Here is a 14707-nt window from a genome sequence, read left to right as displayed (position 1 = left end):
CACGTAGTCTAGTTTCGTTACGCACGCTCATACATCGCACACGCTCACGTCACTTCGTTTTGCCTTGCCGTTTCTTCCGTCAGATCGAACCCAGTCCCAAATCACCTTTGTACCATTCTTGGTTCTTTCTCCACCCGCGCGGCATCATCGTGACCGCCCTCGGGCACGTTTCTTTGTGCGGCGGCTCGCCGCGGTTCCAGTCGCGTTGCTGGCACCGCTTGTCGCAGTACCTCACGCTGCGGCACAGCTTGCACGTTTCCCACGCGCGTTTCTTGCCGCACGTGACGCACAACCGGAGCTTTTTGAGCTCCACCGCCGCATCCGTGTTATCGGGGCACCGCTCGACGACGAACTTGAACCAATCCTTCGCCAAGCGAAGGTTCATCTCCAAGCCGCACCTGCCGTGGAGGAAACACAGTGCGAGGTCGTGGGTAATGTCGACGTCGTCGACAGGGACGTGGTCAAGAAGAGGGACAGACTCGAACGCGTCCACAGCGTCGTGGCTCATCGTCAAACCGGACACTTTCACCGTGTAGATTAGACAGCGCCTCCTCAATGTCTTCCTAATTTCCATCACTTGTTTCTTGTCTCCTTCGTCCCCATGTTCGGCGGCTTTCGTGAGCCACTCCTGCGCTTTCACGACGTCTGGCTCGACGCCTTGGCCGAGGCAGTAGTTCAACGCGATGTTGCTCATCGCTAGCGAGTGGCCTTGCTCCGCGGCTCTCTCGAACCACTTCATCGCCTCCACGTACTCGTGCAAATCGTGGAGGAGATAAACCTCGTACCTGTTTTGGGCGTCCGCGTTACCTTTCAACGCGACCCCCAGAAACCACTGAGCCGCCGTCGCCTTGTTTTTCTCCACGCCGAGGCCTTCGTAGTAGAGCCACCCGAGGTAGTTCATGGCGCCGGTGTGATTCTGCGCCGCAGCCTTCAAGTACCACTCGCTCGCGGCGTCGTAATCACGTTCTATGTAGTGCCGCAGGCCGAGGTTGTACTGCGCGTTGGCGTCTCCGAGCTCCGCGGCCCTCGTGAGCCACTGGCGAAAGAGCTCGTCGTTTTTCTCCACGCCGCCGGTCCCGTCGCGGTAGTGCAGGAAGAGCCTGAGCGCCGCCTCCCCGCAGTCGCCGTTCGCCTTCTTCGCGAGGTCGCGGATCGTCCGCGGGAGCTTGACCTTCGGCATCGCGACGCGCGCGGCGTCGTGCGGCGGCGCGGGAGGAAGTGGCGCTCACACGTGCTTTGAAAAAAGGCGGGAGGGGAACTGAAAGTCGTCGTCCCCGCATCAGCACTGCTGCACGGCAAGCCGCTGCGTTTGAGCGAAAAAACCGCGCGCGACCGCGGCGGCGCGCCACACTCGCGCGCACCGAACCCCGGCGTCGCACCACCGCCGGTCGCGCGAAGACGCAGACCCCCCCCCCGCGGTCGCGTCCCCCGAACCCCGGGCCTCGCGATCGCTCCGCGCGCGCGCGACGCGCGAGATCGCGCGCAGGCGGCGAGGAAGAATCGTCGACCGCCCGCGCCCGGCGGCTCTCGAAGCGAAGAAACAGAAAGACGCGCAGCGGCGGCGGAGCGTCGATCGTCGCCATGTCCGGCTTCGGCGAGGGCCCGCTCGGGACGAAGCTTCACCAGTCCGCGACCGCGGTGAAGTACCCCAAGCCGACGAGGGTGAAGAACAAGACGTCCGCGCAAGTGCAGATCACCGCGGAACAGATCGTGCGCGAGGCGAAGGAGCGCCAGGAGGAGACGTACAAGGCGCCGAAGCAGAAGATCCAAGACGCGGAGGAGCTCGCGGAGTACCGCCTGAAGAAGCGCAAGGAGTTCGAGGACCTGATCCGCCGCGTGTACTGGAACGAGGCGGTGTGGGTCAAGTACGCGAAATGGGAGGAGTCGCAGAAGGACTTCCCGCGCGCGAGGTCGGTCTGGGAGCGCGCGCTCGATCACAATTACCGATCGCACTCGCTCTGGCTGAAATACGCGGAGATGGAGATGTCGCACAAGTTCGTGAACCACGCGCGGAACGTGTGGGACCGCGCGGTGAAGCTTCTCCCGCGCGTGGATCAGTTCTGGTACAAGTACATCCACATGGAGGAGATGATGGGGCAGATCCAAAACGCGCGGATGATCTTCGAGCGGTGGATGAACTGGGAGCCCGACCACAACGGCTGGAACGCGTACATCAAGATGGAGACGCGCTACAAAGAGTGGGACCGCGTCCGGAAGATTTACGAGCGCTACGTCCAGTGCCACCCGAGCGTGAAAGCGTGGGTGCGCTGGGCGAAGTTCGAGATGTCGCAGCGCGAGGTTGCGAAAGCCAGGGAGGTGTACGAGCTGGCGGTGGAGAGCGTGGAGCGGGAGGTGGACGCGGACGCGTTGTACGTCAAGTTCGCGCAGTTCGAGGAGCTGTGCAAAGAGCCGGAGCGCGCGCGGGCGATATACAAGTACGCGCTGGATAACCTCCCGAAAGAGAAAGCGCAGGCGGTGTACCAGAACTTCATGACGTTCGAGAAGCAGTACGGGAACGAAGCCGGGATCGACGACGCGGTGCTCGGGAAGAAACGCGTTGAGTACGAGGACGAAGTGCGGAAAGATCCGACCAACTACGACGCGTGGTTCGATTACACGCGGCTGGAAGAGAACGCCGGGGAGATCGAGAAGGCGAGGGAAGTGTACGAGCGCGCGATCGCGAACGTCCCGCCCGCGACGGCGAAGCAGTTCTGGCGCAGGTACATCTACCTGTGGATCAATTACGCGTTGTTCGAAGAGCTCGAAGCCGGCGACCTCGAGCGCGCGCGCGAGGTGTACCGCGAGTGCTTGAAGCTCATCCCGCACAAGGTTTTCAGCTTCTCGAAGATATGGGTCATGGCGTCGGAGTTTGAGATTCGCCAGAAGCGTCTAGACGCGGCGAGGAAGATCTTAGGCCTCGCGATCGGGTTAGCCCCGAAGGATAAGATCTTCAAGGTATACATCGACATGGAGATGCAGCTCGGGAACGTCGACCGGTGCCGGACGCTGTACCAGAAACACCTCGAGATCGCGCCGCATAACTGCTTCACGTGGGAGAAGTTCGCGGAGCTGGAGAACTCGTTGGGGGAGACCGAGCGCGCGAGGGCCATCTTCGAGATCGCCATCGCGCGCCCGGTTCTGGACATGCCGGAGGTGCTGTGGAAGGCGTACGTCGATTTCGAGATCGGCGAGGGCGAACGCGCGAGGGCGAGAGACCTGTACGAGCGCCTGCTCGACAGGACGCAGCACGTCAAGGTGTGGATGTCGTACGCGCAGTTCGAGGCCGCGCCGATGTCCGCGGCCGCGCGCGGGGACGACGACGACGAGGACGACGAGGAGGAGGACGAGGAGGCGGCGGCGCGCAGAGCCGCCGCGGCGGAAGCCGCCGTCGCCGACGACCCGGACGAGGCTGAGGACGTCAGGGCGAGCAAAGCGCGCGCGGTGTACGAGCGCGCGCTGCTGTCGCTCAAGGAGATGCAGCCGGACGCGAAGGAGGAGCGCGTCATGCTGCTGGAGGCGTGGAAGGCGTTCGAAGAGAGCGTCGGGTCGAGCGAAGAGGTGCTCGCCAAGGTGGAGAAGAAGCTGCCGCGGCGCGTGAAACGCAAGCGGCCCATCTACACCGAGGACGGCACCCCCGCGGGGCAGGAGGAGTACTACGATTATATCTTCCCGGAGGAGCAAGGCGCGGTGCCGAACTTGAAGATCTTAGAGGCGGCGCACCGGTGGAAGAAGCAGAAGCTGGAGCAAGAGGGGGGAGAGGGAGAGTAGCGACGCGCGCGTCCCGACTTTTATCGAAGAGGAGATTCATACTGACTTTCACCGGCTGATAATCGGTCAACTTTTGACCGACCGCGAAACTTCGTTCGGACAACTGATCGGGCCAGCCTGGCGCGTCAAACGACCTCTGACGGCACGTGGAGCGGGGAATCTAAAAATAAACCCGGGAAGAGGATTACGAGATGACGCCGCCGCCGCCGGGCTCGCCCAGTTAGTGAGGCGCGTTCCACCGTTACGGAGGGTTCGGTTCGCGAAACATCGAGTTTACGATCGTTACTACGCAGTAACACCACAAAATCACGACGACGCGCATCGCGGAGTCAGAACGTCGGCGTTGATGTCCGCGGCGACGGGATCATTATCCCTACCCCTACTCGGGCATCTCGCGACCTCGCGTAACGCACGCGCGCGTCGGAACCGCGCCGCCGCGGCCATCCCCGGCGTCTCCCTCGGGAAATCGACCTCGGTTTTCACTCCGCGAGGTCCTAAGCGCATCGCGCGCGTCGTCACCTCGAAGGCGGGCCCGCATTCGAACCCTCCGAGGGCGATATCGACCGTCGACGACGTCCTCGCGTTCACCGTGCCCACCGACGAGCCCGCGGCCGAGGTGCGCGCCGCAGCCCCGGAATCCGCGCGCGTTGACAGTCATCCGAGCGCCATGGCGCGGCGAATCCGCGCGCGCTGGTCTCGATGAACGTCGCACATATCGCGTGCATCGCCTCCGACGCGCGAACCCGCGTCGACGCTCGGCGCCGCGGTCGCGATTCCCGCGGCGGCGTCGCCGGGTTTTAACGAACTCGCGGGGGGCACGCGCGGCGCGCGCGCCTCAATTCTAAGCGCCGATTTTGACCCTCCGCCTCCTCCCCCCCCCCTCCCCCCCCCCCCGCCGCCCACCGCAGACCGCCTCCCCCGCCGACAGCGACTGCGAAGGCGAGTTCTGCGACATGAAGGAGAGCTCGTGCACGACGAGGGACCTCATCGGCAGCACGCCGCTGCTCGATCTGAGCGCGTACTCCCTGAACCCCACCGTGAAGATCCTCGCGAAGTGCGAGTACCTCAACCCGTCCGGGTCCATCAAAGACCGCATCGCGACGCACATCCTGGACAAGGCGATCAAGAGCGGCGATCTCAAGCCCGGGATGACCGTCGTCGCGGCGACGTCCGGGAACACCGGCGCCGCGATCGCGATGGCGTGCGCGTTGCGCGGGTACGACTACATCGTCATCACCAACGAGAAGACGTCCAAGGAGAAGGTGGACGCGATGAGAGCGTACGGCGGCGAGGTGATCGTCTCCCCGTCCGGGGTGTCCCCGGACGACCCACAGCACTACCAGAACATCGAGAACAAGCTGTGCGAGGAGAACCCCGGGACGTACTACGGCGTGGATCAGTATAACAACCCGTACAACGCGGACGCGTACGAGGCGACGCTCGGGCCGGAGATTTGGCGTCAGAGCGTGGGCGCGGTGACGCACTTCATCGTCGGCGGCAGCACCGGCGGCACGGTCAGCGGCACGGGGAGGTACTTGAAGCAAGAGAACCCGGACGTGAGGATCGTCCTCGCGGACCCGAGAGGGAGCGTGTTCTGGGACCACGTCGTCAACGGCGTCGCCGCCGACGACGTCAAGGTGTCCAAGTCGTGGGAGACGGAGGGCGTCGGCAAGGATTCCATCCCCGGGTGCCTCGACGTCTCGATCGTGGACGGGATGGTGCGCGCGACGGACGAGCAGGCGTTCGGCGTGTGCCGCGAGCTCGCGAGCAGCGACGGCCTCCTCGTCGGCGGCAGCAGCGGTCTGAACCTCCACGCCTCGCGCGTGTTATCCGGCGACGTCGCGGACGACAGCGTCATCGTCACGGTGTTCCCGGACAACGGCGTGAAGTACCTGTCGAAGATTTACAACGACGACTGGCTCGACTCGAAGAAGATGGGCGGCGCAAAGAACTCGGACGGGAACGCGGAGAGAGCCGCGGAGTGCGAGGTGTACTGGCGCCCGGACGCGCTCTCGTTCGCGGAGCGAAAGGCGGCGGCGGACGCCGCCGCCGCCGCCGCCGTCGAGGGCGACAACCTCTGGCCCGAGGACGAGACCGAGCGCGAGCTCAAGTTCCTGGAGGAACTCGCGCCGAAGCTGACGCAGTACCACAGAGACTCCATCAAGGGCGACGAGCGCGTGCACAGCAAGCTCCAGTCCCCGGAGGAGCTCGCGGCGACGTTCGCCGCCGCGGGGGCGCCCATCGACCTCGCGGAGGGCGACGCCCCCGCGACGGAGGAGCAACTCGCGCTCGCGGTGCAGGCGGTCATGGACAACTCGGTCCGCTCCTCGCACCCGATGTTCTTGAACCAGCTGTACGCCGGCGTCGACGTCGTCGCGCTCGCGGGGGAGTGGACCGCGAGCGCGTTGAACGCCAACGTGCACACGTTTGAAGTCGCGCCGGTGCTCACGGAGATTGAGAAAGCCGTCCTCGCGAAAACCGCGCGGATGTGGCTGAACAAGCCCGGGTCTAAGACGACGCCGCCGCACGACGGTCTGCTCGTCCCCGGCGGGTCCCTGGCGAACATGTACTCGATGATCCTCGCGCGCGATCGCGCGGAGCCGGAGGCGAAGACCAAGGGCGCGAGCGGCAACCTCGTCGCGTTTTGCTCGGAGCAGTCGCACTACTCGTACAAAAAGTCCGCGATGGTCATGGGCCTCGGGATGGACAACATGATCAAGGTGAAGTGCGACCAGTCCGGCGCGATGATCCCGGCGGAGCTCGAGAAGGCGGTTCAGGAGGCCAAGTCCCGGGGCAAGGTGCCGTTCTACGTCGGCACCACCGCGGGGTCCACCGTGCTCGGCGCCTTTGACGACTACGAAGGCTGCGCGGACGTCTGCGAAAAGCACGACATGTGGATGCACGTCGACGGCGCGTGGGGCGGCGCCGCGGCGCTGTCCCCGACGAGAAGGCACAATCTCCAGGGCGCGAACAGAGCGGACTCGTTCTGCTGGAACCCGCACAAGATGCTCGGGTTGCCGCTCCAGTGCTCCATCTTCGTGACGAAGCAACCCGGGGCGCTGTCCAAGGCGAACGCCGCGCAGGCGGACTACTTGTTCCAGCCGGACAAGAACAACGCCGCCGCGGACCTCGGCGACCGCACGATTCAGTGCGGACGCAAGGCGGACGCCCTCAAGATCTGGCTCGCGTGGAAGGCGCGCGGAGACGAAGGCTGGGCGAATCTCGTGGACCGCTCCTTTGGCCTCGCGGAGTACGTCGAGGCGTCGGTGCGCGAGCGGTGCGAAAAAGACGGCTCGTTCGTCCTCGCCGCGCCCGCGCAGTGCGCGAACATCGGGTTCTGGTACGTGCCCCCGCGCCTGAGGCCGTTCGATGTCGAGTCCGCGACCGCGGACCAGCTCACGGAGATTGGGTTCGTCGCCCCGAAGCTGAAGGACCGGATGCAACGGACCGGGGACGCGATGATCGGGTTCCAGCCGATCGACTCGATGAACCTTCCAAACTTTTTCCGACTCGTGCTTCCAAACTCGAGGCACCTGTCGAAGAACGCGCTCGACGCTATGCTCGATCGCATGGACGACATGGGCAAAGACCTGTGATCAGAGACGGGGGACACTCAGCCACCCTGATGATCACCACAGCAGGCTCAGTCGACCAAAAAAAATGATTCAACTCTTTCCGCGAAAGTTGCGGAGACGACGCGAAAGGAAGCGTCATTGTTTGTAGCAGTATTTTTGTTTTGAAACAATCTCTTTGTTTGATGATTTGATCTTAGTAATTGATGTCGTTGGGTGTTATCAATGTTATCTTCGAGTCTAAGTAATTAACTACGCTGTTCTACGTCCGCGAGAAGCTCCTCCGAATCGTCCTCCCCCTCGCCCCCGCCGCCGCCCTCCTCGCCGACGACGTCCTCCAACGCCCTGCCCCTCGTCTCCAGGTTCGTCGCCATCGCGCCCGCGGACCCCATCACCATCGCGACGCACGCGATCCACGCGGGCGCGGTCAAGCTGACCCCGATCGCCGCCCCGCACGCCGACGTCCCGACCAGAGACCCGACGCGTCCGATCGCGCCCAACGCGCCCATCGCCGTCGACCGCGTCGCCGTCGGAAACGCCTCCGCGCTCCACAGGTCGAGCGCGTTCCACCCGCCGACGCTCAGCGCGTTGAAGACGCACGCGCACGCGACGTACCCGCCCCAACCGCTCACGCCGCCGCCGCCTACGACCGCGAACGCCGCGGCGGCGAGCGACGCGGTGGCCGAGCACCACGCCACCGTCGTCCTTCGTCCGACGACGTCCACGGCGAACGCGCTCGCGACGTTCCCGGGAAGGTTCGCCAGCGCGACGAGCAGCGCGAACGCGTACACTCGATCGTCGGCGACGCTCGAGCCGTCGTCGTCGTCGTCGGCGCTCAGGCGCCGGTCGAAGTACTCCGGGAGCCAGAGCATGAGCCCGTACCACCCGAAGCTGACGAAAAACCACACCGCGCCGACGAGGAGCGTCCTCCGCGAGAGCGTCGGGTCGCGGCACAGCGACGCGAACGACGACGACGCCTCGCGATGACCCCGCTTCGCGCCGCCGCCGCTCACGACGCCGCCGCTCACGACGCCGCTCGCCTTCGCGCGGACGATGAGCCCGTCCGGGATCTCGCGCGCCGTCCCGTTCGCCGACGCGACGCGTCGGAGCACCGCCGCGGCGTCTTTCCCTCTGCCGACCGACGCGAGAAACCGCGGGCTCTCCGGCATGAACGCGGCGACCCCCGCCAGACACGCGATCGACGGCAGCGCGGACGCGACGAGGAACGTCCGCCACCCAAGGGTCGGTATCGTCGCCCACCCCGCGCTCGCGGCGTACACGCTCCCGAACATCCAGCCGGACGCGAGGACGACGGCGTGCTTCCCTCGCGACGCGCGCGGGAGAAACTCCGGGACGACGGAGAACACCGCCGCGTTGGCGCCGCCGACGCCCACGCCGGCGAGGAAGCGGCAGAGGATCAGCGTCGTCGCGTCCGGCGCGGCCGCGGAGAGGAGCGCGAAGAGCGCGTTGATCGCCATCGCGAGCGCGAGCGCGAGCCTTCGTCCCCTCGCGTCGCCGAGGACGCCGCCGAGGAGCGCGCCGAAGAACGCGCCGAGGAACACCGCGGACGCGAGCGCGCTCTTCTGCGCGTCGGTCATCCCCAGGTCCGCGCCCGCGGCGGGGAGGATGAGCGCCACGGACATGACCTCGACCGCGTCCGCGGCGTTCCCGAGCGTGCACAGCGCCGTGAGCCTTCGTTGGAACGGCCCGACGCCGACGCGTTCGACGGCGAGCTCGGGCGACATGACGACGACGGACGACGACGAGGTCGTCGCCTCGTCGTCCGCGTCCTGGTCGTCGTCCTCCTCGCGGAATTTCGGCATGACGATCCTCTCGCCGCCGAGCTCGAGGATCAGGACGTCGTCGTCCTCGCCGTCGCTGAACATCTCGCGGCCGCGACGCGCGCCCTCCCCGCGCGCCGACCTCTGCGGATGATGGTGATTCGGACTTTTCAACTTCAAGCGAACGAGCGGGCGCGCGATCTCGGCACCCATCTCACTCTTCGCCGCCCCTAGCTAGGGTTGCGCCGCGCCGCCGCCGCCGCCGCCGCCGCCGCCGCGCGATGGCGGCGTTCACCGCGGACGACGAGCGGCACATGCGCGCCGCGCTCGCGGAAGCGACCGCCGCTCTCGACCGCTGGGAGGTCCCCGTGGGGTGCGTCCTCGTCCTCGACAACGAGATCGTCGCGCGCGGGAGCAACCGAACGAACGAGCGTCGCAACGGCACGAGGCACGCGGAGTTCGAAGCGATCGACGCCCTCCTCGCGGCGCACGCGAACGACGCGAACGCCGCGCGGTTCGAAGACTGCGTTCTCTACGTCACGTGCGAGCCGTGCATCATGTGCGCGGGCGCGCTGTCGCTGCTCGGATGCCGGGCGGTGGTGTACGGGTGTGGCAACGACAAGTTCGGCGGCAACGGGTCCATCCTGAGCGTCCACCGCGACGGATGCTCGCCCTGCGCGGACGCGGACGCGGACGACGCGAGGGAGGAGGAAGAGGACGGCGGCGACGCGGCGGCGTCCAACGGCGCGCGCGGGGCGAGGCGGACGTACCCGTCCGTCGGGGGGTTATTCGCGGAGGACGCGGTGGAACTTTTGCGGCGGTTTTACGTGCGAGGGAACCCGAAGGCGCCCAAGCCGCATCGGACGCTGACGTCCGAGTCGTTGGCGATCAGGGAGAGGCGCGGCGCGGACGGATAGCGCGGCCTCGCGGGCGGCGTCGCGGCGGTCGAACCTTAGCTAGTAGCTAGACCTATTATCATATCACGAAGGTAGTTCTGAAGACGAAGCCTCGACCTTCCTCCTTCGAAACACGTCGCCCGCCTTGGCTTCGAACGCTCCCCCCCGCGTCACGTCCATCTCGATCGCGCTCTTCGTCGAGTCCCGGTCCGGGTCCCCCTCGCGCGCGCCCTTCACGCTCCCCGTCCTCGTCCTCGTCACGACGCACGCGCCGTCGCGCTTGAGGAGCTCCGCGAGCGTGACCACCCTCGCGCACGCCATCCCCATCCCCGTCAGGCGCACGACGACGCGGTCGCCGTGCGCGTCGGACTTCAGCGCGTCGAGCGCGAGCTTGACGTAGTGGAACAGCGGCCTCTTGTCGTGGCTCACGAGGACGACGCGGACGGGCGGGTCGGAGGACGTCATCGACCCGCGCGCGCCCCGCCGCCCGCGCGCGGAAGAGTGAGTCTCTCGAGTTTTGATTCATCCGACGGCGCGGCGGCAGGGACTGGAGCGGAAGAAAACTTACAACACTCACGGCGCGGCGGCGCTCCTTCCTCACAACGAGAGGCGCCGCTCGCGATGCCGCGCAAGAAGGGCGCCGCGCGCCGCGACGACGGGCGCGGTCGCTCGCCGACGCGCGAGGACAGCCCCGCGCCGGGGACGCCGACAAGTCGGTCCGAGCTCGCGGACGACGACGACGACGACGACGACGACGACGTTTTCGACGACGCGCGTCGATCCCGGCGCGGCGGACGCGGCCGCGGCGCCGTCGCGATCGCGCCCGTGCCGTCGTGGACCGGCCTCCGCGACGCGACGTCGCCCGCGAAAGTCCACGGCGCGGTCGTGGAGCGCGTCCCCGTCGCGCAGGGCGTCGGCGCGCACGTCCACGCGCTGCTGTCGCCGAAGCTCATGGTGGCGCTCGCCGTCGGCGCGGGCGATTGGATCGCCGTCGCCGTCGTCCACGGGCCCGCCGCGGTCGCGCCGCCGCCGGATTCGCGAGGAGCGACGGCGTCGCCGTCGCCGTCGCCGTCGCCGCGCGTTTCGTCGCGCCTGGGCGGCGCGTCGTCGTCGTCCGCGCCGACGCCGACGCCGACGACGGACGCGCCCGCGGCGGCGATCCCAGCGCTCCTCGCGCGAAACGTCGAGCTGAAATCCCTCGGGGGCGGGCTCCCCGCGGACGCGCACGAGTCCCTGCCGATCGACGCCGCGCCCGACGAGCTCGCGCGCCTCGGCGCGACCGCGGCGATCGACGCGGTCGGACGGTACGTCGTCCTCGCGAGAGCGCACCCGGACCCGGCCGCGGCGGAGCCGCACGGGATCTCCTTCGCGCGCAAGACGTGGATGTCGTTGGGATGCCCGCCCGCGGGCGCGGGCGCGCACGTCTACGCGTTACGCGACGGCGGCGACGGTTCGGATCACGGCGACGGTTCGGATCACTCCAACGCGCGCGTGCGGCTCCCAACACCTGGGGTGGCGATCGCGAGCGTCGTCGCGCGTCTGTGGGCGACGGAGCGGCGCGTCGGCGGCGGCGCCGACGCGTGGCTGTCGCGGGGCGTGTTGGACGAGAGAGACCGCGGCGGCGGCGGCGCCAAGCAGGCCGAGGTGCTCGAAGCGCTCGCGCGCCGCGCGCTCTCCGGCCGCGCGCTCCTGCGCGGGAACCTCGTGCGGTTGCCGCTGCTCGGGACGAGCGCGTTCTTCCAGATCGAGCGCGTCGAGAGCGACGCGCGCGGCGCGGGGGGGCCCGGCGCGGTGGGCGTCGTGGACGAGCGCACGAAGGTGACGCTGCGGCCGCGGGGGCCCGGCGCGGGGGGGATGGCGGACGACGTCGGCGCGCGCGTCGCCGCGGGCGCGGCGGCGGCGGCGGCGGAGGAGGAGGACGAAGAAGAACGCGCGGCGGCGGACGCGAGCGACGACGACGACGACGACGACCTCGCGGAGGATAAGGACCCGGTCGTCGCGGCGGTGAAGCGCGCGGAGCGAGCGGCGCGGTGGGCGGGGCGTCGCGAGGGCTTCGAGGCGCTCGGCGGCGTCGGCGACATCGCGGCGACGCTCCTCGAGCTCGTGGACTACCCTCTGAACCGGCCGGAGATTTTCACGAGCTACGGGATCACGCCGCCGCGCGGGGTGTTGCTCTGGGGCCCGCCCGGGACGGGGAAGACGCGCCTCGCGAGAGCCGCGGCGGAGGCGGCGAAGGCGAACCTGCTCGTCGTCAACGGCCCGGAGATTATAGGCGCGTACGTCGGGCAGTCCGAGGCGGCGCTGCGCGGCGTGTTCCAAGCCGCCGCGAAGCAGAAGCCGTGCGTGATTCTCCTCGACGAGCTCGACGCGATCGCGCCCGCGCGGAGCGACAGCGACGGAGGCGGCGCGAAGGGCGGCGGAAGCAGCGGCGGCGAGGACCAGATGTCCGCGCGCGTCGTCTCCACGTTGCTGACCATCATGGACGGCGCGCAGTCGGTGGAGGTGCGTTCTGTGCAAACGTTTATCACCCACCGCTCGGTTTCAACATTCGCTCGCGTGGGTCCGTCCCTTTCAACTGACCGATGAATGAACTTTTTTCGTGTGGAATCGCCCTCACAGAATTACGTCGACATGGACAAGGTGATCGTCATCGCGACGTCGAATCGACCGGAGGCGATCGACCGCGCGCTGCGACGCCCCGGGCGGTTCGACCGAGAGATCGAGGTCGGCGTACCGGCGCCGAAGCAGCGGCGGGAGATTCTCGACGCGCACTTGAAAACGGTGAAGCACGAGTTGTCCGACGCCGCCGCGGAGGAGCTCTCGAAGAACACGCACGGGTTCGTCGGCGCGGACGTCGCGGCGCTCGTGCAGGCGGCGGCGATGAACGCGCTCCGTCGGCGCGTGAAAGAGAAGGAGGGAATAGAGAAGGAATTCGGGAAGGAGATGTTAGAGAAGGCGTTGGCCGCGGAGGAAAGGAAGAAACGAGCGTCGTGCGGGTGCGCGCGATGCGTCGCGGCGATCGAGGCGTGGAGGCGGGAAAAAGCCGACGGCGACGCGGTGGGGGCGTTGACGTCGGATTTAGAGCGCGCGAGTCTGGACGACGACGGCGTCCCCATGCTCGCGCCGCTGCACATCACGGACGCCGACTTTCTGGACGCGCGGACGAAGATACGACCGTCCGCGATGCGCGAGGTGCAGATCGAGGTGCCGAACGTGGGATGGGACGACGTCGGCGGTTTAGAAGAGGTTAAGCAGCGCATCAAAGAAGCGGTGGAGTGGAGCGAGAAGTTTCCCGAGGCGATGGCGCGCATGGGCGCGGTGCCGCCGAAGGGCATCCTGCTGTACGGCCCGCCCGGGTGCTCGAAGACGTTGCTCGCGAAGGCGGTCGCGTCTCAGAGCGGGCGGAATTTTTTAACCGTCAAAGGCGGGGAGTTATACAGCAAGTGGGTCGGCGACTCAGAAAAGGCGGTGCGGACGTTGTTCACCCGCGCGAAAACGAACGCGCCCTCGGTCATCTTCCTCGACGAGCTCGACGGCCTCGTCGGTAAACGCGGCATGGACGATGGCACCGAATCAGGCGGCGGCCCCTCGGTCAGCGACCGCGTGTTGACGATGATGCTCACGATGATGGACGGCGTCGGCTCCCTCGGCGACGGCGTCGCCGTCGTCGCGGCGACGAACCGCCCGGACCTCGTCGACCCGGCGTTACTTCGCCCGGGGCGCTTCGACCGTCTGATTTACATCCCACCTCCGGATAAAGCGGAGGACCGCACGGCGATACTCAGAGTTCTTCTCAAGAAGACGCCGTTGGACGACGACGTGGATTTAGACGCGCTCGGGCTCGCGTGCGCGGGGTACACGGGTGCGGATTTGACCGCCGTCGTTCGCGAGTCGGGGCTCGCGGCGTTGGAGGAGAGCCTCGAGGCGACGAAGGTCTCCGCGCGGCATTTCACGGAAGGGTTCGGGCGCGTGCCGCCGTCGCCGCCGCCGAGCGAGGAGATGCGGGCGATGTACGAGAGTTTTAAGAGGGGCGGCGGCGGGCCGCCGTCGAAGTCGGCTTCGGGAGGTCCGTGAGTTTGTTCTTCGAAGAAACGAGTGATCTGAATGCGAAAACCGCGCGTCCTTTTTCGCGAAATAAATAAAACCTGCAGCGGGATTTATCCACCAGATCCTCACCGCGTGGGCCTTGCGCCACGACGCGAGTCTCGCGCCGCGACGTGAATTCGTGACCAGGACATATCCGCGAGTTTTCCCATCGGTCGTCGCATCGCCGTCGCGACCGCGAACGTCCGCGAGCGCGCGGAGGAGCGGATAATTAAGTCAATCTCGCGCCCCCGCCTTTTTTTATCGCATTAAAGCGAAGGCGCGGGGGATATGGCGCTAACCAAGGACGCGTCTGATGCCACCCCCGCCGCCGTCCCGCCGACGGGAAAACGCAAACGAGGACGACCCTTCGGTGCGCGCCCTTTTCGCGCGCGATGTCGATTTTTCCTCGCGCCGTGAGATCCCTTTAAATCGATCGACGCGTTTATTTATTTCTTTTAAACGTCGGCATCGAGTGAACGTGTCCCCTCCGTCCTCGCAGGCTCGAAGTCGAACGCGCTGCCCGCTGCTCCGCGCGTGAGCGCGAAACGCACCGCGAAACTCACCTCAAAAGCGAAAGCTCTCGCGGTCTCGAAGACGACGCCGA

The 14707-nt window shown here is 67.0% G+C and overlaps 7 protein-coding genes across 7 annotated transcripts; 4 read left to right on the top strand and 3 right to left on the bottom strand.

The window, feature by feature from the left end:
• Positions 1-595: 595 nt before the first annotated feature.
• Positions 596-1180, bottom strand: MICPUCDRAFT_15076 (uncharacterized protein; the record flags this gene model as incomplete). Its single annotated transcript, XM_003056927.1, has 1 exon — positions 596-1180. A coding segment is annotated over one exon (585 nt), but the record flags the coding sequence as incomplete, so codon positions are not given.
• Positions 1181-1361: 181 nt separating this feature from the next.
• Positions 1362-3768, top strand: MICPUCDRAFT_32546 (uncharacterized protein; the record flags this gene model as incomplete). The annotated part of the gene is made up of 2 exons (XM_003057404.1): positions 1362-3293; positions 3423-3768. The coding sequence occupies exons 1-2, from the start codon at positions 1582-1584 to the stop codon at positions 3766-3768; spliced, it is 2058 nt and encodes a 685-aa protein (XP_003057450.1). The 5' UTR covers positions 1362-1581.
• Positions 3769-3996: 228 nt separating this feature from the next.
• Positions 3997-7594, top strand: MICPUCDRAFT_25911 (cysteine synthetase/pyridoxal dependent decarboxylase). The gene is made up of 2 exons (XM_003057403.1): positions 3997-4384; positions 4677-7594. Exons 1-2 carry the CDS (start codon positions 4115-4117, stop codon positions 7362-7364), a joined length of 2958 nt encoding a protein of 985 aa, XP_003057449.1. The 5' UTR covers positions 3997-4114; the 3' UTR covers positions 7365-7594.
• On the bottom strand, positions 7589-9226 carry MICPUCDRAFT_38948 (major facilitator superfamily; the record flags this gene model as incomplete). Its single annotated transcript, XM_003056926.1, has 1 exon — positions 7589-9226. One exon carries the CDS (start codon positions 9224-9226, stop codon positions 7589-7591), a length of 1638 nt encoding a protein of 545 aa, XP_003056972.1.
• Positions 9227-9402: 176 nt separating this feature from the next.
• On the top strand, positions 9403-10038 carry MICPUCDRAFT_15135 (uncharacterized protein; the record flags this gene model as incomplete). Its single annotated transcript, XM_003057402.1, has 2 exons — positions 9403-9771; positions 9838-10038. 2 exons carry the CDS (start codon positions 9403-9405, stop codon positions 10036-10038), a joined length of 570 nt encoding a protein of 189 aa, XP_003057448.1.
• A 63-nt stretch (positions 10039-10101) lies between these two features.
• On the bottom strand, positions 10102-10482 carry MICPUCDRAFT_56620 (uncharacterized protein; the record flags this gene model as incomplete). The annotated part of the gene is made up of 1 exon (XM_003056925.1): positions 10102-10482. One exon carries the CDS (start codon positions 10480-10482, stop codon positions 10102-10104), a length of 381 nt encoding a protein of 126 aa, XP_003056971.1.
• A 1389-nt stretch (positions 10483-11871) lies between these two features.
• On the top strand, positions 11872-14130 carry MICPUCDRAFT_32537 (uncharacterized protein; the record flags this gene model as incomplete). The annotated part of the gene is made up of 3 exons (XM_003057401.1): positions 11872-12513; positions 12637-12918; positions 13102-14130. The coding sequence occupies 3 exons, from the start codon at positions 11872-11874 to the stop codon at positions 14089-14091; spliced, it is 1914 nt and encodes a 637-aa protein (XP_003057447.1). The 3' UTR covers positions 14092-14130.
• Between the last annotated feature and the right edge of the window lie 577 nt (positions 14131-14707).

This window comes from Micromonas pusilla (assembly GCF_000151265.4).
Source record: "Micromonas pusilla CCMP1545 genomic scaffold MICPUCscaffold_3, whole genome shotgun sequence".
Classification (NCBI taxonomy): domain Eukaryota; kingdom Viridiplantae; phylum Chlorophyta; class Mamiellophyceae; order Mamiellales; family Mamiellaceae; genus Micromonas; species Micromonas pusilla.
Note: the sequence above shows the minus strand (reverse complement) of the source record. Positions and strands in the feature narration are given on the sequence as shown.